Genomic DNA, 27534 nt, shown 5'->3' on the forward strand with positions numbered 1-27534 from the left:
TCCTGCTGCCCGGGGGGAAGGCCCAGGCTTGGCAGGACACAGCCAGAGACTTACGCAGCGACCACTGTCCACCTTTTATTAACCGTTGCACCCTGTCCCGTAGGCTTCGGGTCCTCGGAGAGCCCGGCTGTCCCGGCACCTGCTGTCCAGCAGCCCCGCTCCTCCACGGCCCGGCCGGTCAGCACTGCTGTGTGGACCCCAGGCGCGCTTCGGCCCCGCGGCCGCCCTCCGGCTCCTTCTCCGCGATCCTGCGGGGGGAGGCGCGTGTTAGCTTCCCTCGGCCCGTCCCCCCCGCTGCTTCCCCTGCCGCCCCGGCCCGCACCTACCGCAGGCGGCCGAACCGCCGCAGTGCTGCCATCCCGCTGCCATTCCGGGCCGGCCGCCGCCGTCGGAGCCGCCGCAGGGCCCGCGCCATGCGTCGCTGGCCCGCGTACCGCCAGACGAGGCGGGCGCGCTCCTCGGGCCGCTCGGCCCCGCCGCTCCGGAACAGGCTCCGCAGCTCCGGCAGCCCCACGCCCTGGAAGATGTTGGCCGAGGCTCGCTTGCGGCCGCGGGCTGCGGGCACCGCCCGCCCCGGAGGGTCGCTCACCACCGAGGCCGGCGTGCCCATGGCCCCGGCCGCTGCGGGCACCGGAGAGACGGCGTCAGGCTCCGCTCCCGCCGCCCGGCCCGGCCCGGGCCGCCTCCCCCGGGATCCGGCGCGGATGCCCGGTGAGGAAGGGCGGGCGGCGATGGAAGGACGCGTCGCGGCCGCAGGGAGAGGGCGGGCCGGGGCGCCGGGCAGGAGGCCAGCCGCGCGGGCGAGGCCCCCCCCCCCCACCCCGGAACGCGGGAGGCGCCCGGCTCGGGCCGGTGCACGCAGGTCCGGTCCCGCCCCGCCGGTGCCCGGGGCGCTGGGCCCCGCCGTGACCCACTTTCCTGCCGCCGCCGCCGCCGCCCCGCGCCCGCCGGCCCCTCGCACAGACCTGGCGGTGGCGGGCCGGCGTGGGTCCGCCGGGTGCTGCTGCGCTCCCGGGGCCGCTCCGCACCGGGGTCCCGCCGCCGCCCCGCGCCGCGCGCCCCGTTCATTCACCCGCCGCGCCCCGCCTCGCCCCGAGCCCCGCCGCCAATCCGCGCTCGCCTCCCGCTGCCAGGGCCAATCGGCGCCGAGGGGCGCGGCCGCATCGCCCCTCGGAGGGGAGACACGTGGCGCAAGTGACGTCAATAGGCGGGGGGCGAGGCGGGCGCGGCCCCGCCCCCGGGCGGAGCCCCGGCGCGCGTCACGCCGAGGGGGAATCCCGGGTGACGTAGCGGGGAGCCCCGGCGCGCGCCCCCCGCCGGCCGCCGCGCGGGGTCCCGGTGCGCTCCCGACCCCGCCGCCGGCACCGGCCGCCTCCTCCCGCCGCGCCCCGCGGCGCGGCCAGCCCCGCGGCGGCGGGACGGCACGGCGCGGGACGGGACGGGACGGGACGGGACGGGAGGGGACGGGAGGGGAGGGGTGGGGCGCGGCGGCCCCCGCCCGCCGGCGGCGGCAGCCATCCGCGGGTGTCCGGTGGGCCGGCGGGAGGCGCGGCGGGGCGCGGAGGCGGGGCGGGGCGGAGCGGAGCGGAGAGGAGAGGAGAGGGGAGAGGCCCCGCGCGGGGAGGACCGTTAGGCGCCAGATGTTTGGCAGCGGCCGGGGGAGGAAGTCGCTGCCGGGGCCCTGAGTCCCGCCCGAGCCGCGCCGGAGCAGGCAGGGCCCCGCCATGGCCCGCACGGCTCCCCCGGCAGTGCCGCCGCCCCCGGGGCCGCCGGCCCGCGGCTCCCTCGGCCTCCACCGCGCCTACCTGCGGAGCCCGCTGGGCCTGCTGCGCCTGGGGCAGCTGGCGCTGGGCGCTGCCTTCTGGGTGACGGTGGCGGCTCACAAGTACGAGGGGGCGGCCCACTTCGCCCTCTTCGCCGCCGTCCTGGTCTGGCTCCTCACCCTGGCCCTCTTCGGGCTGAGCCTGCTGGGGCGCTGGGCGCTGGTGCCCTGGCTGGGCTCCCGCTGGCTCCTCACCAACCTGGTGCACGACCTGGCGCTGGGCGTGGGGCTCTACGCGGCCGCCACCGGCATCATGGGCTACAAGGCTGGGGGGAAAAGCTATTGCAACCTGCCGGGCTACAGCCAGCACTGCCTCTACGGCGCCTACCTGAGCGCCTCCGTCTGCGGGGGCATCGCCGCCTGCCTGTACCTCTTCTCTGGGCTCTACTGCCTGTCACGGCGCTGCCGGGACCAGCGCGACATCATCTGAGACCCCGCGGCGCTCGGCTCCCCTTCTCCTCACCCAGCAGATGGAGCGCAGCCCCCCTTCGGGACGAAGTGACCCTGCCGCCCCATCCCCTCCCGGCTGACTGCACCGCGCTTCCTCCGGAGACTCCTGCGCAGACGGATGGACGGACAGAGGCCTTCCCCGAGCACGGCTTCCCCTGCATCCCGCCGAGACAGCGTGGACACCCAGCAGCTGCGCAAGCCCCTCTCCCACCCCCAGACAGACGTAGGCTATTGCAAGTGGAAGGACCCAAGCGGAGAGCCTCTAAGAGGGACCCCAATTTCTGGGAGCCCCCCAGGGCCCCTGCCCAACTCCCCTGCCCCCGGCCTTGCAGATGCTGCTGCTCAGGTGGGTGCCGACCTGTCCCCGGGGCAGAGGGGGACTGGCCTGGGGGAGCTGAGCAGGCGGCAGTGGTGCGTAGTGGGGTTGGGTGGGCATAACCCCCCCCAACCCACTGGCAGCCCCCTCCTGCCGTTCCCAACTGCGCAGCGCCTCCGCAATTCCCTAACGGAGGCTCTGGTCTCGGTTTCCCCAGCCCGGGCCCCTCCTCCTGTCTGGCCTGAACACATTCACCGTCTCGCTGGAGCCCCGCGGGGCTCAGCCCCTCCCTGCCTTGGGGGTGTGGAGACACCCAGGTCCCGCACAGCCTGACCTGGCGTCACCCCAGCCCCCCGGACATGCTGTCCTGTTTGGGGGCTGAGCCCGCGCAGGGCAGCAAGGCCTCTGTCACTCCGGGGTGAGGGGAGGGGTGAGCAGGGCCATAATCTGGTCCTGTGACCCCAGGCAGGGGGGTAAGTTCCTCCAGCCTTGGGGTTCATACTGCCCCGGGATGGGGCCAGGTGCCCCGGGGTTGAAGGGAGTGGGGCACCGGGTCGTTCTCTTCCCCCTGCCCTCCTGCAGCAAGGTTCATGGCTCTGAGCCACCCAGAGCCATGGAGCTTGCCCCGGGGCCCGGCTGCTCTGACAGGGACAGGCATGGCCTTGCCGGCGGCGCTGGAGATTGGCCCGCAGCCCTGCCTGGCTCTGCGGCGTTTGGTTTATCATCCCGGAAAACTCTCATCTTGGGACTCTCTGGCTCCATCTCAGGGCCTTGCGCTGCCCAGAGAGCATGGCGAGGCGGAGGGGAAGGGTGAGCACAGCAGCGTGGCAGTGCTGGGCTGCCGCTGGCACCGTGGCTGCGGGGGAGCTGGGGCCAGGCGTTGCAGGGACACAGCCTGTCTTGGGGAACAGGAGAAGAGGACGCCAGCAGCCGGGCCAGCCTGGCCCTGGATCAGCCTCCAGAGCCCGCTGGGTGCCAAGCCCTGACGAGGCCATGTAGGGCCGACTGGAGCAACAGGCAGCCAGAGACTGGGAATTTTTAGAGGAGCACCACACCAGTGCTGCCCTGCCACAAGCTCTCCTCGCCCTGCCTGGAGGCAGGTCCTCTCCATCGCTCCCGGTGCGAGGGAGGGTCTGCCCCAGTCTCTGTGTGGGCTCAGATCGGCAGGATGGGTGTCCCCAGCAGCTAGCCACGGGCTCTGGCTGTTGCCTGGGGTTCCCTGGTGCCTTTTTTGGGGTGGACAGCAGCAGCCGTGATCCCCCTGGGGCTTGGAGGGGTCTGGGGTTGGTGCTGGGTCACCGCTTCCATCATGAGGTGCTGTCCCAGCCGATCCCCCCTCGTGCTCGGGAGCCCTGCCAGCCCCTGGGCCATTTACCCCTTCCCTGGGCAGAACGTGCTGTCCCTACCCTGTGTCAGGGCTGGTCCCCGACACTGCCTGCCCCCGCCTGCTCCGGTGCAGCCCCTGGCCCAGGCTGCCCGAGACGCCCAGGGGGGCTTCTGCTACCACAAGTGCCTTTCCTCGGCTTTCTGCAGCGCTGCCTGTCACGCCGGCTCTGTCTCTCTCCAGCCCCCTTTCCGGTGCCTATGGATTCATCTTCCAAATAAAGCAACATTGGCGCTCACCGGGTGTCTGGGGCTTTGTGCTGGGGCTGGGACCTGCTGGGGACGGGGTCTGAGCTGAGATCACACCCGGCTCTGTAGACCTGCGCCCTGGGGCCTCCCTGCCTGGAGCCTCTGGCCATGGTCACAGCGTCCTGCTGTGCTCTGGGGTCACGGGCAGGCTCCCTGGTGCTGAGCCACCACTCCTGGTAGAGAGGCTTAAACCTCTGCCCTTGGGGACAGGGGCTGTCCCCAGCCCCTCTGTCCCCTCCAGAGACAGAGCACAGCCTGGTGCTCACGTGGGTGCTGGGTGCCGTGCAGAGGGAGGCCAAGTCCCCCGGGGTTGTGTGACCACAGGGACGTGCTGGGGACAGGATGGAGCTGCATGCCTATGGGCTTCGTCACTCTGGGCTGAAAGGGCTCTCTGTCCTGGGGCCGGGGCACTGCTGGGTAGTCGTGCCCACGCTGCTGGGCCCCCAGAGAGCTGGGGGCAGCCAGCATCTGCCGGGGCTGGCTCTGGCCCTGGGCCGCACTCTCAGGATGGGGATCAGCTTTGGATCTCTACTTGCAGCTGGGGCGTCACCAGGCCCCCCCAGGCCTCTGCCCACGGGACACACACTCTGCTCACTGGAGGCTGCAGGCAGCCGGCAGCAGCGTTGAGGCCTGTGCTGCCCTTGTAGCCTGAGAGCCGGCATAGGGTTGACAAGGTTGCATGGAGTATTACGGGATGTCATCCCCCCTTTTGGCATCGGATGCAGCCCAGGGTCCACAGAGCACCCGTGGGAGCCAGCAGCCCTGCCCTACTGCAGTCACCCGGACAGACAGCCTGTGGTGCCCAGGGTGGTGGGAGCAGGACCACAGGCTGCTGTGCAGGGCAGTGCCAGCGCAGCCAGGGCTGGGCTGCTCTGGGGACATGGAGGGGCAGCAGATGAGCTGCCAGCCACGCTCAGGGGCCTGGGGGAAACCCCCGCTCCCTCCCAGGGACCCCCGGTGCAGGGCGTGGGGAGGTACCCCAGCACTGGGGACAAACCCACAGTGCCCCGATATGGCTGGGACCAGGCTGTGCCGAGACCCAGACTGGGACTGAGCCCTGGACCAGGATTAGACCTAATTCAGGACCAGACCCAGACTGGGACTGAGCCCTGGACCAGGATTAGAGCCGGATCAGGACCAGACCCAGACTGGGACTGAGCCCCAGATCAGGGTCAGACTGGGATCAGTGCCCAGCCCTGGACTGGGACTGGAACCAGACTGGGACTGACTCCTAGACCGGACCCCGATCGGGACCGGGCCGGGACCCAGATTAGCCCCAGGTCAGGGCCGAGCCCCACATGTAGACCGGACCCACCGTGCCCGAGTCCCGGCCCCAGGTCAGCCCCGAGCCCCACGCCCAGACCGGTCGCAAGACCCAGAGCACACCCACGGCCCCGCCGCCGAGGGGCCCCCGCGGACCGGACCGCACCGCACCGGACCGGACCGGACCGGACCACGCAGGGCGGCGCGGGGCGGGGCCGAACCTCCGCCGCTTCCGGGGCCGAGGCCTCTACCGCCCCTTTGCCCGCGCAGGGGCGGGGCTTCGGCTTGCGTTCTCTAGCGCGGCTCCTCTGATTGGCTGCGTGCCAGCGCCGCGGGTGAGGTCACGGCGCACCTGGCCCCTTCGCGGAAGTGGTGTGCAGTGCAGAGCCGAGCTCGGCGGCGGGCCCGGTCCGGCTTGTTCCGGTCCCGCTCCCCCGGCCCGTCCTGTCCCCGCTCCCCTGGTCCGGCCCATCATGCAGGCGGTGGAGCGGGACGGGGCGGCAGGCGGCCCCGAAGGGGCGGTGGGGGGCGGTGAGGCCCTACCGGAGCCGTCGCCGCCCAAGACCGCCGCCGCTTTCGACTTGCTGGAGCTGGTGCGGAGCTACCGGCGGCTGGAGCTCTACCTGGAGCCGCTGCGGGACGCCGCCGAGGGCGTCCGTTCCCTCCTCCGGTAGGTGCGGGCTGGGCCGGGACCGAGACCGTCCCCGGGGCCTCGCGTCCCTCACCCTCCCTCCTGTCCGCAGGTGGCAGCGGCCCGTGTGCTCCCTCCTCGTCTGCCTCGGCCTCAACTTCCTCCTGCTCACCCTCGGCCAAGGTGCGTGTGGCGGGGACAGGGCCGGTCCCCTCCCCGGACCCCCGGGGCTGACGCTGTCCCGCCTCTTCCAGCCGCCTGGTACTCGGTGCTCGCCCTGTTGGTCCTGGTGCCGGCCCTGCTGGGCTACCTGCAGGAGACGTGCCGGGCCCGGCCCTCGGAGCCAGAGCTGGTGCGCAGGAGGTACCACAGCGTGCGCCGGGAGGACCTGCGCAGGGTGCAGCTCTCGCGGCAGGAGGCCATCGTCCAGGTCAAGAGCTTGTGAGTCTCTGGAGCCCGGCTGTGGGGCTTCTGGGGCCTCTGCAGCCGGGAAGGCTTCTCTGTGGCTGTGGAGGGCCTGGGTTCGTGCCAGCCTGGCCGCCGTGAAGTGTGTGAGTGTGGGGGAGCCAGGCTGTGTGTTTGTGGGGCCTTTTCCTGACTGTGAGGTCTCATTGACAGCCTGATCCAGCTGGAGGGATTCCTGAGCGGGATGTGCTGCAGCTGTGAGGCAGTGTACCGTGTGCTGTACTGGGAGAACCCCACTGTCTCCTCCCAGTGAGTAGTACTGGGTCAGGCATCCTGTGGCGGGCTTGGTGGTGAGAGGGGCCCGGCCAGGCCTTTGGAGCTGTGTTTGATGTGTTTGGTACTTGGAGAAAGCAGGTGGAGGACCAGGTGAAGGAAGGGGGCTTGTGCTGTGGTGTGTGTTGCTCTGTCTTGACTCAAGTGTCCTGCTGCTCCTTCCCAGGTTTTATGGGGCGCTGCTAGGATCTGTCTGTGTCCTTTACCTGCTGCCCCTCTGTTGGGTCCTGGCCATCCTCAACAGCACCCTCTTCCTGGGCAACACCCAGTTTTACCAAGGTAAGAGACGTCCCTGGAAGTCGCCTGTGTGGGATGGGTTGGGGAAAGTCAGGGATCCCGAAGTCAGGGATCCTGCCCTGGACCTCTCCCAGCACCCTCATGTGAGCCCAGTGTCCTGTGTCAGGCTCTGCCATGGGACCTGAACCCCCCTGAGGGCAACTATGTCCTAGGGATGGTGCTCAGCAGCCCAGGTTGGGTGGTGGGGTCCTGGGACTCTTCTTGAGTGGTGAGAGTCTCTCCTGATGTGTGCCCTGGCCTGGATGCTGTTTCCTGCTCTCCTGTGCTCTGTGGCAAACCAGGGCCTGGCACCACAGCCTGTGTGTGACCACCGCTACCCCTCTCAGTCCCTGACCCTGCTCTGCAGGACTTGAAATACTCTTGGTGCCTGTGGCAATGTATGACGTAGGCTTGAAAACGTGCTGTTGGAGGGAAGGAGAAGAGCCGGAGGTGCTCCCTGTTCTGTGGCACGTACTGGAGGAGAGTTGGATGAGATCTGTGTGGCTGAGCTGTGACTAGGTTCCTGCTGTTCCCTATCCTGAGCTGGGAGTGTGGGGAGTTCCTTGCTGCCTTAACTTTGGTGTGTGAGCGGAGGAGGGCTCGGGGTACCTGAGAGGTGAAGGTTGTATGTGCCAATGGCCCACCTTGAGCCCTGTAGATTGGCTTCTGCAGCCGGCTTTTGTGTGGTGGGGCTGGGAGAAGGGAAGCATCACCCCGCCCCAGCCACGTTCCCCTCTTGCCAGTGGTAATGGAGCTCAAGGCCTCGATTGAGCAGTGTGTGGGCACCAAACCCCTCGAGAGCACTCCAGAGCCTGCCGAACCCCTGCCAGCTGCTGCCCCCCCAGATCGGACCCCCACACCCACCAGCACAGAGGTGAGGTATAGGCAGGGCTGGCAGTTGTGGGGTGGGAGCTGTGAGGTCAGCCCTTTTGTTTGACTGTGCCTGTGTCCCTCTACCCACAATCTCATTCCAGCTGCCAGCTTTGCTGGAAGGCTGGGACCCCCTCCTGAGTTACTGGGGGGCTGCCCTGCTGTGCTGGGGGCTTGGCTTAGTCCTTTTGCTGCATGTAAGAATGTGGTCTGGGGAGGCAGGGGCTCACTTCACCTTCTGGGACTCATGTCTTTTCATGGGGCTGCCAGCGGCCTGGTCCTTTGTCCCGGAACCTGCTGCAGCAGCGTGGGCCCACCTTTGGGCAGGGTGGGGGTACAGCAGGACTAGCTCCATGAATCTCCTGCAGGACCTTACCCCTGGCAGCGTGGAGGAGGCGGAGGAGGCAGAGCCTGATGAAGAGTTCAAAGATGCTATTGAGGTTTGAGGCTGGTGGGGGTGGGCTGTGCCTGCGGGGCAGCTGAGGTGGGAAGGGCTGAGGGCCTTGATGGGCAAGCTGGGTGCTCAGGGAGGGTGGCTCTGGGGCTGGGCTCCTCTGACTCCATCTGTATTGCCTCTACTCTCTGTCCCATGCTGCGGGAGAAGGAGAACCAGCTGCTGGTCATGGTGAGTACTGCCATGCCAAGGTGTGCAAGAGGGGCATCTCCTCCCAGCTGGAGCTGGTAGCCTTTGCGTCGTTTGCCGGTGGCTTGTGGTGATGCCAGGTGGAGCATCCTGCTTCCTGGGTGCCCATGTCTGGGGTGGGCTGCCCTGCATCCCCTGGGTGTGCCCCCAGCCACCCTTGCGTGCTCAGCTGGCTCTGCTCTTTGCAGGAGGATGACGAGAGCTCTCAGTGCTCAGCAGATTTTGACCTCAGCCTCCCAGACAACGGTTTTATGAGCAAAAACGAGGTGATCCGCAGCAAGGTGTCACGCTTGACCGAGCGTCTGCGCAAGCGCTACCCCAGCAACAACTTTGGTAAGGCTGGGAGCAGGTGCTGCTTGGGGGAGCTCAGCAGAGTGGGGTCTGTGCTGCTCCCAGTGGTCACCACTGAACTGGGGGTGGACAGAGTGGTGTTGTACCTGCTAGGACACTTCTGATGACCTCCCCCTCCATGGGGAGGATGTTCCCAGCCCTCCGAGGAAGGGCAAGGATGGGAAGGTGCAGCAATGTTGCCTTCAAGCTGAGCCTTTACAACAGCTGTAGGTGTTCTTGTATCTCTCGCAGTCCCAGGCAGCAGACCCCTGCCTGACCTCTGCTCTCTTTCTTCCAGGGAGCTGCACGGGCTGTGCAGCCACCTTCTCTGTGCTCAAGAAGAGGGTGAGTCTTCGGCTTCTACCACAGCTTGCTGTCTGCACCTGGGGCAGAGGTGTTGCACTTGTCTGGCTTGCCCTGGTTTTCTCTGGCAGCTCAGGTGGCTGGCCTCAGTCACAGCGTGGCAGCAGGTGACCTCAACTAAGTGCTGGGTGGTGTTGTGTGCCTAATGGTGCCACGGATCCCTTGTGCTGTTGAACCTTTGTCTATTTGCTCCTTTGGAAGCTGCCTCAGGCCAAACCTGTGCGTGTTGTTGAAGGCACCTGCTCTGTGCCCTGGTTTAGCCCATTTCCTGTGGCCTGAGAGCTTTCTGGTGAAGCAGAGCATGGGTCTGCTTGTAGGAACTAGAGGAGCAAAGGCCACCCCTGTTGTCTTATCTGAGCCCCTGCACGTGATGCTTGGTGCACAGTCCCCTGGGCAGTTATGGGAAGGATGTGTTTCTTGTCCCCTCCAGACTCACATAGCTGTCTTCCTGCTGCCTCCCATTCTCCAGACTCGTGGCCCCTTCCCCTTACTCCTGAGAGTCCCAGATGTACATCAGACTAACTCTGGAGTTTGCATCCCTCCAGAGTTACAGCATAAGAGTGATATAGTGTCCTTAAACCTCCTGGAGCCTGTGCTCCCAGTGCTTTCTCAGGCTGGGTACAGGCTGCCTGTGATGTTGGAGCATACTTGAATGCAGATCTAGTGTTAGGCCTGGGTGGTCTGTCCAGGTGTCATTGGTAGATGACCCCTCTGCTGTTGCTGTCGGGGCTCAGGCCTTGCACCCACTCCCCTTCAGCAGGGAATGCTGTTAGTGCTCTGGCACTGGAGTTTGCCAGGGAGGGCTGGGAGTGGGCCCAGAGTAGTGTCACCTCTTATCTCTCTCCACAGAGGAGCTGCAGTAACTGTGGGAACAGCTTCTGCTCCAGGTGTTGTTCCTTCAAAGTCCCCAAGGCTGTGATGGGAGCCACGGGTGAGTGGAAGGGTGGTGGAGGGCAGAGCTCCTGCTCCCACCTGTGCTGTCTGCTTCAGGGATTTGCCCCAGCCCTGGTGGGGAGGGTAGATGTGACCTGCCCAGCGCAGCCTGGCTCAGGACAGAGCGGTGATGGGTTTGCAGCTCTTGGAGCAGCTCTGTGTCTGGGGGCCCTAGCCTGCAGTGGGGAAGGGGAGCATCTCTGACACCTGCTTTCCTTTCCAGCCCCGGAGGCTCAGAGGGAGACGGTGTTCGTGTGTGCTCTGTGCAACCAGGTGCTCATCAAGTGACTGAAGCAGGCCCAGCCAGCTCCTGGGTCCTGCACTGCCTGACACCCAGGACAGTGGGCACCCTTGCAGCCAGGAGCCTGGGCTGCTTGGTTCCCAGCATGGTGTCACCCTGCCAGAGGATGCTTGTGCTTGCTGCTCCTCCTGCCAGTGCCAGGCTGGGGGCAGACCAGCCCTCCTTGCCGTGCAGCATCTGCTGCACCAGCTGGGTCCCTGTGGTGGAGCATTGCCCACAGCTGTACCCCCATCCCTGCAGCTGCTCCAAGCCCTGGATGCTCCCTGGCACTCGCTGTGCCCTGCCACGTACTTGCCCAGGCCCTGTGGACTGGGTTAGTGATGGAGGAGCCATCCTTCCCACTTGTGGTCCTACCTCCACCTCTTGGGTGAGGCAGAACAACCTCAGGGCTCTGTCCCTACCTTTCCCAGCACTGTGCTAGATGAGTGTATTTTTGGGATCAAGTCAGAGCTCTGCCTGCATCACCAGGAGATGTGGTCTTTGGTCCTGGCTCAGCTGAGACCCTGCTAGTCACTCCTGTGCTCCTTGGCCTCACCACCTGCAGGTTTAGTCTCCCCCCACTCCAATACTTGGCCGTAGTGCAGAGGAGGCAAGAGGGTAAGTTTGGGCTGGGCTGTGTGGCTGGGTCTCCAGCTGCAGTGTGAGAAGAGGCAGGAGTTGGTGCTGCTCTGTGCACTTAGTGACTGCTGCTTTCTACTACAGATTAATATATGTGTATATAGAGAATGACCAATAAATCTCTTGCCCTCAGCTGACTCTTGTCTTGCCCCAGTGAAAGCTGTCCCAGTCCCAGGTCACCCCGGCACCTCTGTGGCCTTGGCCCCGCTGTCCTGCAGGTGGTCACGGAGAAATGGTGCGTCTCTGCCACCAGTTCTCCTTGCTTACTGGGGTTTCCATCTTTGGTCATGCTGTGGCCTTGTTTGCCCCCTGCTTGGGTCTGTGTGCAGCTGCACCTCCTTGGCTGTGCCAGGGCTGGATCCTGCTGGGATGGAGCCAGGGAGAAGCTCAGCTCTGGCAGGAGCTGCTGGGCTTCCTCTCTGCCTCCCGGGACTGCTCCTTCCTCTGCCCTGCCCAGGCGGTGGTCCCGGCAGCTGCCTGTGTGCACAAGGGTGACCTTTCCCTGTGTGAACAGCAAAGCTCCCAGCTATCCCAGGAATGTGACCCTGGCTGCCATGCAGCTGGGAACGGCCATGGCCTGGGTCCCTGCCAGCCAGCTGCAGCTCCCCCCCCCTAGCCGGGGGATCTGGGGGGGGGGCCGGTGCTCTTGGGCTGGCATTGCCCAGTGCACATCAGGCTGTGACACCCACCAGCCTGAGAAGGTGCTGGACGACCCAGATCTTCTTGCTGATTGTACACTCCACCAGTGTGGGAGCTCACATGGGGCAGCCCTGGGGGCAGCCTGAGCCCTCCTCTCAGTCATGGGCTCATAAACCCCTTCCTCAAGCTGTGCCCTATGGAAATTCGGGGAAAAGCTGGACTTGGCAGTGATGATGAGAGTGTCTGAGTTGTGCTGGGTGTGCTCCAAGGCCAGGGTGTGTGTGTGGGGGGGGGGGCTGGCATGCAGAGGGTTCAGCAGTTACTGGGGGCAGTGGAGCAGCCGTAACATTGGGGAGGGAGCTGTGTAGCACCCTAAGAGCTGTGTGGTCGTATTTGTGGGTGGGGGTGTATCTGCAATGGGGCGAGTACTGGTCTGCGAGGGGTTGAGGGGGTTGAGCTGTAGAGTTCACATGGCTGATGGTGGGAGGTAGAGAGAAGTTACTTGTCTTTCTAGAGAAAACACTTGGAGCGATGAGTGAGATGGTGATGTATGTCTAAATGCTCCCTGGAAAGATGCTAATGATGCAAAATACAGAGGGCTACAGAAAAACTTGGGCTGTGGGAGATGGGGTTTTATTTGCGCACTTTTAAGTTTTGCAGTAAAATGACATAATTGACGACATTTATTCCTATGGCAGCGTGCTCAGCAGCTTTGGTCTGAACATACCTTTGAACAATATTTGATTTTTTTGCCCAGTTTTTTTCCACGTTGGCCAGGGTGGAGGGAGGGGGGGGAGGTAACCGCCTGCCCCTGGTGTGAGGCTGTGGCAGGAGCTGGCTGCCCCATGTCCCTGGCTGACTGTGGGGCAAAGGCATGTGCCCCCAGCTTGAATGCCCTTTGGGGCTCTGGGGGTTGGGCAGTGGGGCTGAGGCCATGCCCAAGGGGGGCAGAGGGAGTGGGGATCACCCCAGTGTGGGGCAGGTGCCCAGTGGCCTTGTCAGCTGGGAGGAGGGTGGGCGCAGGCATCCCGCAGCCTCACTTGCCCTCTTGTCCCGGGAGGCTCCCCTGTGGCAGGGCCAGCTCCGGTGAGAAGCCGCAGGGTCAGGCAGCCAGGCGCTGGGTAAATATCCTGGCGGCCACCTTCGTGCCTCCCTCACCCGGCGGGACAGATGGATGCAAGAATGTGCTGGGTAAACAGGCCTGGGGTGGGCAGGCTGTCCCCCTCACCTGCTGGGACTGGGGGGCTGCTGGGGCAGAGGCAGCCCCTGCTCCGGGGCTGGGGAAGCTGAGCCGAGGGGCAGCACCCTGCTGCCATCAGAGGGGCCAGGCTGAGGGCTGCCCTGGTCCTGGGGCTGCTGGGGGGCATCCCGGGGAACCTTTTGGGAGGAGGCTGGAGGTTGTGGGGCGGGAGGTCTGGCAGCCGAGCAGGGCTGGCTGGGAGCTGCAGACAGGGCTTTTAGGTGGTGTGGAGGTGGGATGCCCAGGGACAGAGGCTGCCTGGTCCAGGATCTGCCTCCTACTATGCTGGGTGGCATGCTCCACATGTGCCTCCAACTCCCAGCCTGTGGATCTGTCCCCCAGGGGTGATGGAGGGAGAACGCTCTCTGGCAAACTCCCTCAGGCCCAGCTGTGGGGCTCCAGCAGCAGCGATGCCCCTGTCCTCCCCCATCCTCCTCATCTCACCACCCTCCCAGGCTCCCTGAAGTGACAGGGATGCCCGAGTCTCCAGCGATGCCTGTGATCACCGGGAACCTCAGCCCTCGGCTTGGGTGGGCTGCCCAGCCTCGGACTCTGGGCACGGCACCTAGAGCAGGGCTAGAGCGAGAGCCCAGGGTGAGCTTGCTTGCTCCCCCAGGCTGCCCCACTCAGCGGGCAGGACCAGGAGCCCCCTCCCATCCTTCCTGGGGTCCCTGAGGGAGCCCAAAGGGGCAGTTGCCCATGAACCACAGGGAGCCGGACACAGGCTTCTCTGAGGCGGAATAATTTACCGTGGTGTGGATGGACAAGGGGTGCCTGGGCTCGGTCTCGGCGGGGGTGCGTGTGAGGGATGCAGCAGAGCTCCTCTGGGGGGCTTAGAGGTGGATCCCCCTCCTCACTGAGCCATGTGGGATGGGAAGAGTGGGGCAGCCCAGGCTCGGGCTGTGCTGCTCCGGGCACTTGGTCTTGAGGAGGCCAGTCTGCGGGGACAGCAGGACAGGAGGGCCCTGCCTCAGCTAACGTGGGTCCCTGCGAAGGTGGGATAATCCAGGGCTGGGGTGTGAGCTCAAGGTGAGGGCATGGGATGCTTTGGTGGGGTGGAGTAGGGATTTGGCGGGGCTGAGGGTCTGGGGCACGTCACCAGGGAGCTGGGCAGGGGACACAGGGGTGCAGGGTAGGGGTCTTGTGTGCAGCCAAGGGGTCCCAAGAGGGCCAAGCAGGGATCCTAAGTGCAGGCAAGGGTCCCTGGAGTGCCAGGCAGAGGGCTTGGGAGTAGCCAAGGATCGCTGGTGCAGACCAGGGCTCACAAGCATGCAGAGCAAGGGTCCTGGGTTCAGCCTAAGCTCCTGGGTGTGGGCAGGGGTCCTGGGAGCAGAACAGGGGTCCCAGGGGTGCAGAGCAGGGCTCTCAGCAGGGGGCAGGGGTGCTGGCTGTGGATCAAGGTTCCCACAAATGCAGCTGGGAATCCTGGGGGTGCAGAGCAGGGTCCTGGGGCACAGCCAAGGGGCTGAGGGGAGCAGAGCCAGGGTCCTGGGGTGCAACCAGGGATGCCAGGGGTGCAGCGTCAGGCCAGTGCAGGAGTCCTGTGACAGGGCAGGGTGGGCAGAGCCCTAGTGCTGCCCGGCCCCGTAGAGCAGGGGGTGGTAGAGGGGGCAGGGGTAGGAGAACATGAACTTGACGGCGAACTTCATCTCCTTGTTGTGCTTCTGCCAGGGGTAGATGGCGAGGAGGAGCAGGCGGCCGCCCACCTTGCGGCCCATCACCAGGAAGCTGCCACTGAGGCTGTCAAGCTGGGGGCAGGGGCAGGCACCTGCGTTCCTCATGTGCAGCACCATCTTCTTGGTGTCCTTGCGCTTAAGTGGGCCCAGCTTCAGCACCTTCTTCTTCTGGGCGGCCACTAGCCGCCGCTCCCCGTTCTCCTCCGTCATCTCCTTGATGCGCATCTTCACCACTGTGTGGGGCAGCCGTGGGGCACAGTTGCAGGGGGCGGGGAGTGCCACGGGGCAGTGCTGGGGTGCTGCTGGGGGGGTTTGGGCCAGGCACCTATGCAGGACAGGGTGCAGCCCGTCCCTGGGGTGGGACCCAGAAGAAGGGTCTCTGGGGAAGTTACCGTGTGGGGAGGGGAAGGGGCTGTTGGGGGCCGGTTCAGCAGAGGCCCCCAGTGACCCTCCCAAATGTCCCATTCTGCCTATCCCCCCACCGATGTCTTCTCCTGTGGTGCACCCATCTCATGCACACAGGGTCCAAGGGAATGGCTTGGGGGGGGTCTCCCATTGGGCTGTCCCTGTACAACCGTGCCCTCCAGCCAACCCCCGCCTGGGCTGTCAGAGCTGGAGGAGGCAGCCCCTCGTGTAGGGGGGGCTGGGAAGCGGGCCCCAGCACTCACCAAAGTCACTGGAGCACATCTGCTCCATCATGCCATCCGCCTTGTGCTCCATCTCGCACTGGGTGCAGATCTTGGACACTGCGGTGAGAGACCAGCCATTGTCACAGCTTCCTGCTGCTGATGCTTGTCACCTGGGCCAGCTCTGCGGGAACATGCTGGGAGAGCCCTGACAGCTCTTCTGCTCCCTGGGCAGCTGTGCCGGGGGAGCGGGGGGCACAGAACACCTTGCTGGCCAGTGTTCCAGCATCCCCCCAGGAGGGGACGAGGTATGGGAACATGCTCCATCCAGATGCTGACACTTTGGGGCACAGCAGCAGCAGCAGCAAGGGTGGCCCCAGCCTGAAGGGTGTCACAGCCCTGATCCTGACCCTGGGCTGCCTTTGGGTGATGTCCCCTCCTCTGCCTGAGGGGACAGCCACCCTGCAACAGCAGCATGGGGCTGAGACCTTGCAGGTGCAGGATGCTCTTTGCTGCTGGGATGGGACCCAGCGGGAGGAGAGGGACAGAGCTCCCCCAGTGGCTCCCACCTCATCCCATGTTCACTCCCAGCGCTGCTCCCATGGCCGCTCTGCTCTCCCTCGCCCTGGGGCAGCTCTGTGCAGGCAGCTGGGTGCCTGGCTCCCCTAGGCAGCTAGCAGCGCCCAGCCAAAGCAGCTGATGCTGCTGGTACTGTGCCCACTCGTGCCCTGCTGCAGACAGAGGGTCCTTGGGCAGCTCCACTGCCCCAGGCTCTGCTTCGAGGGGTGCGGGGATGGAGGTGCGGGGGCTCCGCTGGGGGACCCTGCGTGCACGTCCCTGGCTGTCCCTGGGGACACGCTGACGGCAGGTACCCCGCGTGTGACCCCACCCCATCACGGTGCCCTTCCCATCACGGCGTCATCCCGTCACGGCCCGCTTACCTGGCGGCGGGGTAGCCTTGCTGTTCCCGAACTGGACGGCGATGCAGAGCTCGTGGTCGGAGGGGAACTTGCCGCAGTGCAGCATCTCGGGCCAGGGGAAGCCGTAGGACTCCATGACGGGGGCACAGGAGTCACGCACCACCTCGCAGAGGGAGCGGCAGGGGTAGACGGGCCGGTCGAGGCAGACGGGGGCGAAGAGGGAGCAGAGGAAGAGCTGGGTGTCGGTGTGGCACTGCTTGGCGAGCAGGGGCACCCAGCTGCCGGCCTGCTGCTTGGCCTCGGCCACGGTCTCGTGCTCCAGCAGGTTGGGCAGCCGCATGCGCTTGTAGCCCACGTCGCGACAGAGCTGCATGTCGGGCGGGATGTCGAGGCACTGCGGCTCCCGCCCGTAGAAGCGCCCGTGGGGCAGGCTCTCGGGCTGCCAGCCGTAGTAGTCGTAGTGCTGCCCGCCGCCCGGGGACCCCGCCAGCGCCAGCGCCAGGGCCAGCAGCGCCGCGCCCGGGCCCCCCGGGGGGCCGCCTGCCCGCGGCATCGCCGCCGCCCGCCTGCCGCCGCCGGCCGTGCCTGCCGAGCGGGACGGGAGCGCGGCTCGGCGGGCTGCCCGCTCCCTCGGCGCCTCCCACGCTCGCCGCCCTTTCTAAGGAGCCCGGGGAGGCCTCACCGGCAGCCAATCTGCTCCGGCTGCCGGCCCCCCCCCCCCCCCCCGGGGCTGGCCCCCCTCCGGCCCCACGCCGGCCTGCCCTGCCGGCCACCCCGCCGCCGCTTGCCCTCCCGCCCCGCTGTCCCGGCCCTCCCTCCCGGGGCAGCCGGGGGGGGGGTACGCGGCGCTGCGTGCCCCTCGCCCGCCCGGGGACCCCCCCGCACGCAGCCCCCTCCACCCGCCCCGGCTCTGCGTGCCCCTGGGGCAGTGCCCTCTGGAAGGGCCGGCTCGCCTGCCCCACGGGGATGTGCCGTGGGCGCGAGGTGCGCCCCGTCGTCCACCAGCCCCTCTGCCCCTGTCCCGCCTGGCACCCTGGAAGCACGCCCCGGCATGGGGCAGGCAACCCCGGTTCCTACCCTGTGCCCCCCCACGGTCTCCTGTGCCCCATGCGGCATGGGTTTGGGGACGCTTGGGGTGCAGGGGATGGAGGAGCGTGACATCCCAGAGGCTTCATGCTGCAGCACTGGGGGCAGCTGGGGTACCCACGTGCCAGGTGCCATGTGTGGCATCAATGCCAAGGAGATGCCGTGGGCATGGGGTCCTTATTCCTCACGGATGGCCCTGCCGGTATGCACCTCGGGCAGCCCATGGTCTGCTGGGCACAGGCATAGCTGGGGTTACACCTCCCACCAAAGGGCTTGCACCCAGGCTCTGCCAGTGCCTGGGGCACAGCCAGAGCTGGAGCCCACGCAGGGTGAGGGTCCTGCTGGGGCCACATTCCCCCATCCCCTTGGAGATGGGCTGGGCCAGGGGCGTGCAAGGCTCAAGACCCTATTAGAAACCCATTTGTCTGCAGGGGTTATCTGGGGCACCCCCTCCCCTTCCCATGATTGATGCCCCTACCTGGCCAACAGGCTCTGGGCCGCCTCTGGCCCCTGCCCGCTGGATAAGGTGGCTCTGTTAATGGGCGACAGAGCAAACAGCCCGGTGCAGGCAGCGATAGCAACTGCCCTTTGCCCTGGGCTGGGGGCAGGGACTGTCCCCCCCCAGCCCTCGTGGGATCCATCTGCTTTGGGGCCATGCTGGGAACCTCACCTGCACAACCTGCACTTGCCTGCAGCCTGCCTGCCCTGCCCATGCCCTCCGTGCTGGGCACAGTGCCTGTCACCACATCACCCAGTGATGCTTGCTGCCAGCCTGAGGATGGACTGAGCTCATCCTACCCCGGCCAAGCCCCAGAGATGGCACCATTAATGTGTAACTGCCAGGGAGCACGATAAGATAGAGTGGCCCTTTATCAGGGCTGCCCGGTAGCAGGAGGGAGGGTGCTGGAGGCATCGGGCTCTCACAGCAGGGGTGAGACAGCCTGGAGATAAATGCTGATAGAAAATAGCTAATCCATGATGGATGGGCCAGGGCAGGGCATAATTGCCGTGGGAGCTGGGCTGGGAAGGGGCTGGAGAGGCCTGGGAGCAGGAGCGGGGAGGTGGAGGCAGAGGGAGCCTGCGTGTGCGGGATGGAGCTCCCAGTGTGTGGGATGCCGAGCACACCTTGCCCCGTGGGTGTGTGATGTCCCAGAGCAGTCCCGGCGGCACTCCCAGTACTGGTGCTGTCCTGCTCTTGGCCATGGACTGGTTCCTGGCTCTCAGCCCGCCCTGTCCCCCAGCCTGGTCCAGCCCCCCAGCACCCACAGTTTCTCCCAGGAAGGTTCTGGGGTTGCTGAGCACCCTGTGCCAGCTGGCACCCCACCACATGAAGGCGAGGGGCTGTTGGGGCTGGGAAGGGGGAGTGAGGGGCTCCCTGCCAGCTGGCCTGGTCCCCCCCCGTCTGTCACGATGCCTTCATTAGAGCCACTGAGTCACCTCCTGGCAACATGGCCACGTTGTGGAGAGCAGGGCTGGCCCCAGGAGAGGGGTGTCTGTCCCCTGCTCCCGCCCTGCCAGGTGTCCTGACAGCCTTGTCCCTGAGCTGAGATTGTGCCTTTGCTCTGGTGGGGGGGTCCCTGCTGCATGCCCATTGCTTCCTTAACCCTTTCCCAGCTGGGATGTCCCCAGGAAGGTAGATCTGAGCTGTACCCCGGGGAAGGGGATGGCCCCAGGGTGGCTGGAACTGGCACCCTTCCCTGTATCCTGTATGTGCAGGCTGCTCCAGTGCCCACATCCCCGTCCTGCACCCGCACAGCCGGCTGGGTGACTGACACTTGCGTCTGTCACTCCAGGGAGCTGGCTGTGCCACCGCCTGTGTCAGTTTTCACGGCAGCGAGACTGGAAGCGGGGCCATGGGGGCTGCCTCCTCCGCGGTGGGGACCTCAGGGACAGCCAGCCAGGGTGGCATGGTAAGAGGACATCCCCTGGGGGTGCCCCCTCGCCACTGTGGGCCCTCCCCAGGGACCTGTGCTTGGTTGTAGCACAGAGCGGATCTGAGCCAGGGGAGCAGGAGGCTCTTGGGAAATGAGATGCTGAGCAGGGTCCTGGCTGCCTCTTTCCGTCCTCCCCCGTCGTGTCTCCGCTCTCTCTCCCACCGCAGCTTTGGTGCCGCCGACCTTATTTCTGTGGGCAGAGATGCATCCCCTGGGCCTGGGTAGGCTGGGTGGGCTCCGGGTAGGCTCCCTCCCATCCTCCTGTCCTCTCCATCCTCTCATCCTCCCTGTCCCAGCCCCATCCCAGGCTCCCGGGACTCCAGGCTCCCAGGCTGCATCAGTGCCTGGCACGGGCTGCACCCACCACAAGAGCAGGTCCCCTCGGGAGGTGACAGCATGCCAGGGCTGGCCGTGCAAGGGACCTGCATCCCGGGGTGTCTGGCAGCTCCCCAGACAGAGCACCCTGGCATGGGGGGGGCAATGCGGAGCTGGCAGCACAGCTCTGCAGGGGTGGCCTTGCTGGGGGCTGGCCGAGGGATGTTGGGGCATGTCTGGGGGCACCGTGGGGCCGAGCTGGCCCGGGGGCGTGGGACCGGTGGGGTGGGCAGCGGGCAGGGGCAGCAGTGGCTGTGCACTTGCCCTGCGCCCACACACGCTCCCGTTTGTCCGGCAACTCCAGGAATGCGGCTGGCAGCTCTCCCGGCCCAGCTGCAGGGCCGAGGCCGTCCTGGAGCCCTCCCAGCCCCCCCGGCAGCTCCTGGCCCTGCCCAGCTCCCGCCAGCCCGCACACAGACCCCCTGTTCGCTGCTGGCCCCTCCGGCCCAGCTCCCCGGCCCCCCTCTGCGAGGGCACGTCCTGTGTGGGGATGCCTCAGGGGAAGAGCCCCTTTGCCTCGCAGCGTGGCACCATGCATGGGGACATGGGGACCCTCTCTGCAGTGTTGCTTGCCCCCCCTGCCCCGCCGGGGAGGTGGGAAAAGCCACCCACGTCTGCTCCCAGCACAGGCCCATCCCTGGCGCAGGGACAATCCTCGCACAGCCCCGGCTCCCGGCCGGCACCTTTGCCAAAGCTGGACCTTGGCACCTTGCTCCAAAACCACGTCCCCCTCCGCTTGCCTGTTTGCAGGAGGGTGCTGTGTCCCTCCCTGTGCAGTCGTGCTGGGGGGCTGCCCCCACCCTCTGCAGGGGCTCCCTGGCACCACCCATTGGGATGGACACAGCTGGACATAGCGGTGCTGCAGGCGCTGCAGAGGGGCGCCCAGCCTCAGGGTGCCCAGACTGTAGGGCTGGTGGACCCCAGTTTGGGGCAGTGTCCGTGTCCCGCATGAAAGGGCAGGCTGGGGCACTTGGAGCTGTTTTCCAGCTTCTCCCAGTGTGGGGGATCTACCCTCCCCGTCCCCCCATACTGGTGCACACACCTGGTGTCTCTCAGAAAAGGTTATCAGCTAAGCCCCGTGCCCCCCTGTCTCTGCATGCCTCCCAAATGTCACCGTTGTCCTCGCTGGGGTGGTGAGCTCATGCTCCCCCCCATTAATGAAAGCCCCCCCCAGCACCCTGTGAAGCAGCTGCCAGGGCCTGGCCCTGCCGTGGCCCCTTTGAAGCAGAGCCAGAGCCGCTGACAGCCCTGACAGGCTGGGGAGGGGGCTCGGCACGCAGCGGGTGCAGGATGGGGCCCCAGGCGTTGATCCCAGGCTGGTCACAGGGCTCCAGCTGTCCTCCACGGTCCCCAGCCACCATGCTGGGACTGCAAGGAAGGACGGGGTGCTGGGACAGGGTGCAGCACCGTGCACTGGGGGATGCACTGGGGACACTCCCTGGTCCTGGCCTGGGAGGCAAGCGCAGGGGCGCAGCTGTGCCATGGCTGCCATGGTGGGATGGGCACGGGCACGGGCACGCTGGCTGTGCAGGGCTGGCTGTAGGGGCCCCAAGCGTGCCCCACGCCTGTCCCTTGGGGGCAAGGGGAGGTCTGTGGGGTCTGTCTGCGGGACAGCTCAGAGCCCCCTTGCTCCAGGCGCAGGGGAAGACCCAGGCAGGGGAGTAAAGGCAGCTCTGGCAGCAGTTGTGCATGCAGTGCCCGCCCCTGCTGCCAGGCAGCCTAAAAATAGCCCCTCAGGGCTCAGCAGATGGAGGAGAAGAAGGGCCAGAGCCCTGTTGCTGCAGGCACCCTGCCAGCCTCCCACACAGAGCTGGGGGCTGCGGGGAGCAGCAAGGCCACGCAGCACTTTGGGGCTGCCCCGAGCCCCCGCTCCTACTGCCTGGGATCCTGTCAGCTATGCCAGCCTCCCTCCACCTCTGCCCTGTCCTGCTGGCAGGCATGGCATGGCATGGCATGGCATGGCATGGCATAGCATGGCACGGCAGCAGCTTGTCCCCTCTACATGGAAACCAGCAGGGCCTGTCCCTGCTCTGGTTAAAACTTGAAAGTCCATGATGGTGCATCCTGCATGGGGGCGTTGGCAGGCCCTGGTGGGCTCTGGAGATGCTGGGGGCTGTGGGCACCTTGGGCAGGGCCAGGGGCTGTGTGGTGATGGGGAGCACTGTGGGGCACATCCAGGCTGTCTGTGTCCTGCCTGCCATTGGGCAAGGCTTGCTCCTGGGTAGTATGGCTAGCGGAAGACAGCCCCCTGTGATGGGGTGAAGATGTCCCACCAAAGGACACTCCTTGACATGTGCCCTGGTCCTGCAGACAGCAGGTCCATGGCTTGTGAGGCAGCTGGAGCCCAGAACCGAGGGTCCAGCGCCTGGGCTGCGTTGGTGCAGCCAGAGAAGAGACATCCCTGGGGCAGCACCGCAGGGTGCAGGCAGATGGGCAGAACCTGGGGCAGGGGGGACAGCTGGGCCCCCCCGCCGGCTGCTCTCGGCCCCTCGCCATGGTGTGGGAGAGCAAACTTCATCTCCTGGCAGGCTCAGCATTGCCATGGCAACTGGCAGGGCGCTGCCAGGCGGGCAGGCGAGCCCTGACGTGGTGGCGACATGCAGCACGGGAAGGAACCGGGATGCAGGGCCTGGGTTTGGGGGCATCTGGGGACACGCTTTGGTGTGTAAGCGTGTGCACGTGTGCCTGGGTGCGTGCATGGGGGGTGCAGCCAGATGTGGGCATGCAAGTGCATGCACAAATGCCTGCGTCTGTGTGCATGCACATGTGTGTGTACCTAGGAGACTTCACCTCCCCTCCGCCCCGAGGGGGGTCCTTTGGCTCTGTGGTACCGACTGGGCAGGGTGTACCCCACTGCTCCTGGGTGTGGGCCGGCAGGGCTGCTCTGAACCATGGGAGCAGCAGGTTCCTCCTGAAAGCTGTGGGATCCATAGCTTTGTGCTTGTGGGGGAGATGAGCCCTTCAACTCAGGTCCCTGCCTGCACGTGTCCTTTGGTCCCTTGGTCACAAACCCTGCCACACTCCAGAGTACAGGGGCTGCCTGCCAGCGACCCCAGGGCTCTGCCTCTATTTGCTCTGCCCAAAGCCTGGGCTGGTGCTCAGGGCAGGGACCAGGAGTCAGACGAAGCTGCCCCTGTTTCATCAGGGACCTTGTGCCGCAGGCAGCCGGCCATGCTGTGTTAGCAGCCTGAGCAGACGTGCTTGCCGGGCCCCACGCTGCCTTCAGCATCGCCCAGGTGTTGAGGGAAGGGCTGGCTGCTCTCCTGCCCTGACCAGGGCCCTGTGCCCAGCTACCGCATCCCTCCTGCCTCACCATGGCCCCAGCTGGGAGCACCCCCTCCTTCGCCTCTCGGGAGAGCCTCTGTTCCCCCGTTTGGCATTTCTCCGGCTCAGATTGAGCTGTCAGTAGGCAGAGATAACAGGGAATTCGTTAGCTCCCTTCTTTGATGTCTGCCCGTGCTGCGATCGCAGCACCCGCTCCAGAGCGCAGCGCCAGCTGCAAATCCTTCCCAAACAAACAGCTTCAGTCGAGGCCCCTTGGCACGGCAGGCTGCCAGCCCCACGGTCGGCCCCCCACACCCCCACCGGGCCAGCCCCACGGCCGCCCAGACCCCCGGTTACCTCCAGCGGCACCCCCTCAGCAGCCAGTTCCCCCCAGGGACCTACAGCCGCACGCCCTCGGCAGCCGGGTCCCGGTACCCGCAGTGCCGGCCGGACCCCCGGGACCTACGGCAGCAGCCCCCCCCGCCCCCCGCAGCCCCCCGCTGGGGCCGGCCCCGGGCCAGCCGGCCCCCCGGTACCGCCGTCCCCAGCAACGGGGTCGCGTCCTCCAGGGGCACCGCGCCGGTAGCGGCGGGCGTCCATCCCCGCCGCCTCGGGGCGGGCCGTGGCGGGCCGGGCGGCTGCGCACACCGGGGCGGCCGGGCCCGCCTCCGCCGCTCGGCACAGCAGCACCGCGGACAGCGCCGGTCCCGCCGCGCGGCTCGGCACGGCCCCGGTGGCAGCGCCGGTTCCCCACCCCGCCCCCGCCCCCGCCCCGGCACAGCCCGGCCCGGGCGCACGCCGCGCCATGGCCACGGAGGTGGGTGCGCGGCGGCACGGCGGAGCCCACCCCCGGTCTGCCCTCCCCTGCCCGCCGCCATCGGCTGGCTGGGCGCGGAGGGAAGGGGTCCGCGTGGGGGTGCGCTGGTGTGGGAGGGCAGCGTGGGGCTGGGGGCCGCGTGGGGTGCAGTGTGGGGCTGGGAGGGATGCATGGTGTGTGCACAGAAAGGCCGGTGTGTATGTGGGGTGCCTGGAAGGGGGGGGGGGCGGGGAGGGTGCAGGGTGCCCTTGTTGGAGGGAGCGGCGTGGGTCTGGGGTGGGGTGCCCCGGGAGAAGGGGGGGCTGTGGGGTCCCTCTCCCAGGTGCCGTGGGTGGGATCCGGGACAGGGGCGGAGGGTCTGTGGGGCACACAGCAGGCGGTGGCCCCATGTTACCCAAGGGGAAGCGCGGGGAGGGGTCTGACACCTGCCCTTGGCACAACCCGGCCCCTCCATCCTCCACTCCAGCCCCCCAAAGCTGCCCCGCGGCCCAGAGCCTGGGGGTCTGGCGTGAGCCCGCATTCCCCGTGGGGTGCCAGGGCTGGGCTGAGCGCCTGCTGCCGGGGCTGCCGATTCCTTTTGTGCAGCTGCCCCGCCGCAGCCTGCCTGCCCGCTGCACTGCTGCTGCAGACCCGCTGCCCGGCCCCCTGCTCCTGCTCAGGTCCCTTCCCTCTTCCCACCTGGGAGCTGCTGGGGTGGCTGTGTGCTGGGGTGCTGCTGGGGACAGGGGACTGTTCCCTCCCTGGGCCATGGCCCACGAGGGGACACACACCCACACGTGCAGCAGCCGGTGCAGGTGAGGCCAGGCACCAGCCCGGAGCAGGGACCGCATGCACTCACCCACGCTCTGAGTGGGGGGGGCTGCCACAGCATCCTCCCCTTGCCGCCATCCTCCCCTTGCCCCAGGCCTCGCACCTCCAGCGCAGCTCACGGCATGACACAGCCCATGCTGGGGGCTCCCTGCCCCAGGTGTGCGAGCCTGCAGCCCCTGACACTGGGGGAATGGCACTGCTCCCTGGGCCCCCAGCCCCCCAGCAGGGATGCCCGGCCCCCCACAGCTGCAGCCCCCCCGCTCACCCCGCTGCCCCCCAGGTGCACAGCCTGCAAGAGCTGCGGCGCAGTGCGTCCCTGGCCACCAAGGTCTTCGTGCAGCGGGATTACAGCGACGGGACCACGTGCCAGTTCCAGACAAAATTCCCCCCCGAGCTGGAGAGCCGGGTAGGGAGCCTCGCAGGCGGACAGGGTGGGGGGGTGCCCTATGTTGGTGCCCTATGGGGGCTCAGAGGAGAGAGGGGGTCTGAAGGCATGGGGCCCCCATGAGGTGTTGTATGGCCCTGGGCCAGCCGATGCTGCTGGATGCATGCAGTCACAGCTGCCTTGCCCAGTCTGCAAGGGCTTGGGTGCTCCTGGGGACCAGGAAGCTCTAGCGAAGGGATGCAGGCTCAGCAGGTCTTGGCATGGGTGGGAGGTGGGCAGGGGCCAGGGAGCTGAGGCATCAGCTGGATGGGGAGGAGAGGGTTAAGTGCTCCCCAAGTCCCACTGGGGATGGGGACAGGGCAGTGCAGGGGGTCAGCCTCTGGCCAGACTCCTCTTCACCCTGGTTTCTGCTCTAGATCGAGCGGCAGCTCTTCGAGGAAACCGTGAAAACCCTTAACGGCTTCTATGCTGAGGCGGAGAAGATTGGGGGCAGCTCGTACCTGGAGGGGTGCCTGGCCTGTGCCACCGCCTATTTCATCTTCCTCTGCATGGAGACACACTATGAGAAGGTGCTGAGGACCAGGGGAGGGCTGAGGGATGGACATGGCTGCAGGCCTGGCGGTGGGCACAGGGATGACACAGGGAGGAGGGGGGGCTGGAGGCCAGAGCAGGCAGCAGTGCTGGCAGGCCCTGACCATCCCTCTGTGTGCCAGCAGGTCCTGAAGAAGATCTCCAAGTACATCCAGGAGCAGAATGAGAAGATCTACGCACCGCGGGGGCTGCTGCTCACTGACCCCCTGGAGCGTGGCATGAGGGTTGTATCCTCTGGGCAGCAGGGTGCTGGGGGGATGACAAGGGCGAGGGGTGGGGGGGACACCAGGAGTGGGTGCTGGGCAATTGGGCCAGCCCATCTCACTGATGATCCTTAGCAGGGCCCAGATTGAGATCTCCATCTACGAGGACCGGTGCAGCAGCGGCAGCTCCAGCAGCGGCAGCTCCAGCAGCAGCAGCGGTGGCGGCGGCGGCGGGGCAGGGGGCCGGTGACTGGCAGGGAGTCCCTGCAGGGACTCGTACTGCCGGGACAGTGGCCTCTCCGAGCTCCGCAGGCTGCACTACCAGAGCACCCGCTTCTGAGCCCAGGGTGGGCGGGAGGGGGAGGCCAGGGGCTGCCCAGTGGGGCTGCCCACCCTGCTCTGCTCTGTGCCCCCCGCAGTGGCTCTGCCCCTGCTCAGACCCACTGTGGGCAGGGGCTGGTGCTGGGGCATCCCATGTGCTTCCCACTGAGCCAAATTGGTGCCAAGGGGCTCCCGCAGCCCTCCGGGTGCTCGGTGCTGCTGCCCCTGCCCCAAGCGAAGGAGCTTGCCCTGCCACGGGCAGCCCCAGCTGGCAGCGCCCTTTGTGCCACGCATTGGGGAGCAGCAGGACCAGCAAAGGCCCAGGCAGCGCTAAAGGGGGACACATACTTATCCCCATGCCCACGGACACTGCCAGCTCTTGCTGCACCCCCTCCCTGGGGTATCCTGCTCTTGGTGCTGCGGCGTGGGCTCAGCTGCTGCGTGCCTGCTGCTCAGGGTGCCTGGCAGCGCCCTGGTGCCGCTTCAGCTGCATGATGGTGCCATGCATTCACCCCAGCCCTGCCCCACACGCTGCCCGTTGCTGCTCCCCAGCATCCTCGCCAGCAGCATCCTTCAGCACTGCCCACGACACTGGGCACTTGCTTCTGCTCCCTGCCTGACCCAGTGCCATCCCCAGCTGGACCCAGAAGGCTCCCCAGCCCCAAGCCCCATGCCCAGGGCAGGGAGGTACAGTGCTGGGCAGGCTTCTGCCCTTGTGCCACGTGCCCCGGGCTCATGCATGGCCCAGCATAGTGGAGGCCAAGCTGTGGCATGGGTGAGCCAGGCTCCCTGCCCAGTCCCGGCAGAGCCTGCCCGCACCTGGCTGCTGGCAGCCCCCTGCCTGCTTTGCCCCATGACCTGCCCAATGCAGGGAGGGTGCCCTGTGGAGCAGCTCCACCAGGACCCTTCCTCTCCCGCTGCTGAGCCCTCCCCTGCCCACGCATCCTGCATGTGTCTGCCACGAGCACCCCAATTCTCACAGCCTGGCCTGTGGTGGGGACCCTGAGAGGCACCTGGGCCTGGCTGCAAGGTGTGGGGGCTCTTGGGCCAGGGTCAGATGGGGGGGAATAGGAGGGTCCCTGTGACATCCAGCACCTCAAGGAGAAGAGTCCCTGCCTGGGTGCAGGGTCGAATCGAGCTGGCGTTGCTCTCCCAGGGTCCTGGAGGGAGAACCCTGCTCCGTGGGACTCCCTTTGGCTTGGTCATGGCATGTGTGCAGGGTGGCCCCAGCCCTGCCGTTCCCACTGGGGCCCCCCTGCATGGAGGCCTTCGTCAATAAACCCCACGCTTCATCCCCTGTTGCCTGCCCCGTGTCCTCCTGTGTCAAATGGGTGATGCTGGGGCGGGCACAGAGCCAGACTGGGCATCCCCCAGCACACTGGGGTGCGCAGAGCCCCACAAAGAGGGTGAGCATGGGGGAAATAAGGGGGAGGGATGGGGCAGTCGATGGGGGCACGGGGA

At 66.8% G+C, this 27534-nt stretch overlaps 5 protein-coding genes across 9 annotated transcripts; 3 read left to right on the forward strand and 2 right to left on the reverse strand.

The window, feature by feature from the left end:
• Positions 1-62: 62 nt before the first annotated feature.
• Positions 63-1083, reverse strand: AVPI1 (arginine vasopressin induced 1). 2 transcript variants are annotated; one of them, XM_030030981.1, is made up of 3 exons: positions 966-1083; positions 327-621; positions 63-248 (listed from the first exon to the last, which is right to left on the reverse strand). In XM_030030981.1, exons 1-3 carry the CDS (start codon positions 1066-1068, stop codon positions 179-181), a joined length of 468 nt encoding a protein of 155 aa, XP_029886841.1. In that variant the 5' UTR covers positions 1069-1083; the 3' UTR covers positions 63-178. The 2 variants fall into 2 exon arrangements, with proteins under 2 accessions (XP_029886841.1, XP_029886842.1); XM_030030982.1 differs by having other exon boundaries at positions 327-919; positions 965-1002.
• A 473-nt stretch (positions 1084-1556) lies between these two features.
• MARVELD1 (MARVEL domain containing 1) lies at positions 1557-4210 on the forward strand. The gene has a single exon (XM_030031321.2). The coding sequence runs from the start codon at positions 1725-1727 to the stop codon at positions 2250-2252; it is 528 nt and encodes a 175-aa protein (XP_029887181.1). The 5' UTR covers positions 1557-1724; the 3' UTR covers positions 2253-4210.
• An 864-nt stretch (positions 4211-5074) lies between these two features.
• Positions 5075-16938, reverse strand: SFRP5 (secreted frizzled related protein 5). Of its 2 annotated transcripts, XR_003925763.1 has the most exons (4): positions 16309-16938; positions 15410-15487; positions 14045-14974; positions 5075-5087 (listed from the first exon to the last, which is right to left on the reverse strand). XR_003925763.1 is itself a non-coding variant. In XM_030030480.1 (3 exons), the coding sequence occupies exons 1-3, from the start codon at positions 16838-16840 to the stop codon at positions 14634-14636; spliced, it is 951 nt and encodes a 316-aa protein (XP_029886340.1). In that variant the 5' UTR covers positions 16841-16938; the 3' UTR covers positions 12443-14633. The 2 variants fall into 2 exon arrangements, 1 of the variants encoding a protein (XP_029886340.1); XM_030030480.1 differs by lacking the exon at positions 5075-5087 and having other exon boundaries at positions 12443-14974.
• Positions 5770-11318, forward strand: ZFYVE27 (zinc finger FYVE-type containing 27). 2 transcript variants are annotated; one of them, XM_030030477.2, is made up of 12 exons: positions 5770-6153; positions 6227-6297; positions 6369-6555; positions 6733-6828; positions 7019-7131; positions 7872-8002; positions 8367-8438; positions 8603-8623; positions 8830-8974; positions 9270-9316; positions 10184-10265; positions 10491-11318. In XM_030030477.2, exons 1-12 carry the CDS (start codon positions 5957-5959, stop codon positions 10553-10555), a joined length of 1227 nt encoding a protein of 408 aa, XP_029886337.1. In that variant the 5' UTR covers positions 5770-5956; the 3' UTR covers positions 10556-11318. The 2 variants fall into 2 exon arrangements, with proteins under 2 accessions (XP_029886337.1, XP_029886339.1); XM_030030479.2 differs by lacking the exon at positions 8603-8623 and having other exon boundaries at positions 5771-6153.
• Positions 16939-19190: 2252 nt separating the features above from the next.
• On the forward strand, positions 19191-27370 carry GOLGA7B (golgin A7 family member B). Of its 2 annotated transcripts, none has more exons than XM_030030483.2 (5): positions 19191-19283; positions 24854-24979; positions 25375-25527; positions 25675-25776; positions 25898-27370. In XM_030030483.2, exons 1-5 carry the CDS (start codon positions 19227-19229, stop codon positions 26000-26002), a joined length of 543 nt encoding a protein of 180 aa, XP_029886343.1. In that variant the 5' UTR covers positions 19191-19226; the 3' UTR covers positions 26003-27370. The 2 variants fall into 2 exon arrangements, with proteins under 2 accessions (XP_029886343.1, XP_029886341.1); XM_030030481.2 differs by lacking the exon at positions 19191-19283 and adding an exon at positions 23563-23763.
• Positions 27371-27534: the final 164 nt, after the last annotated feature.

Source organism: Aquila chrysaetos, chromosome 11, assembly GCF_900496995.4.
Source record: "Aquila chrysaetos chrysaetos chromosome 11, bAquChr1.4, whole genome shotgun sequence".
Classification (NCBI taxonomy): domain Eukaryota; kingdom Metazoa; phylum Chordata; class Aves; order Accipitriformes; family Accipitridae; genus Aquila; species Aquila chrysaetos.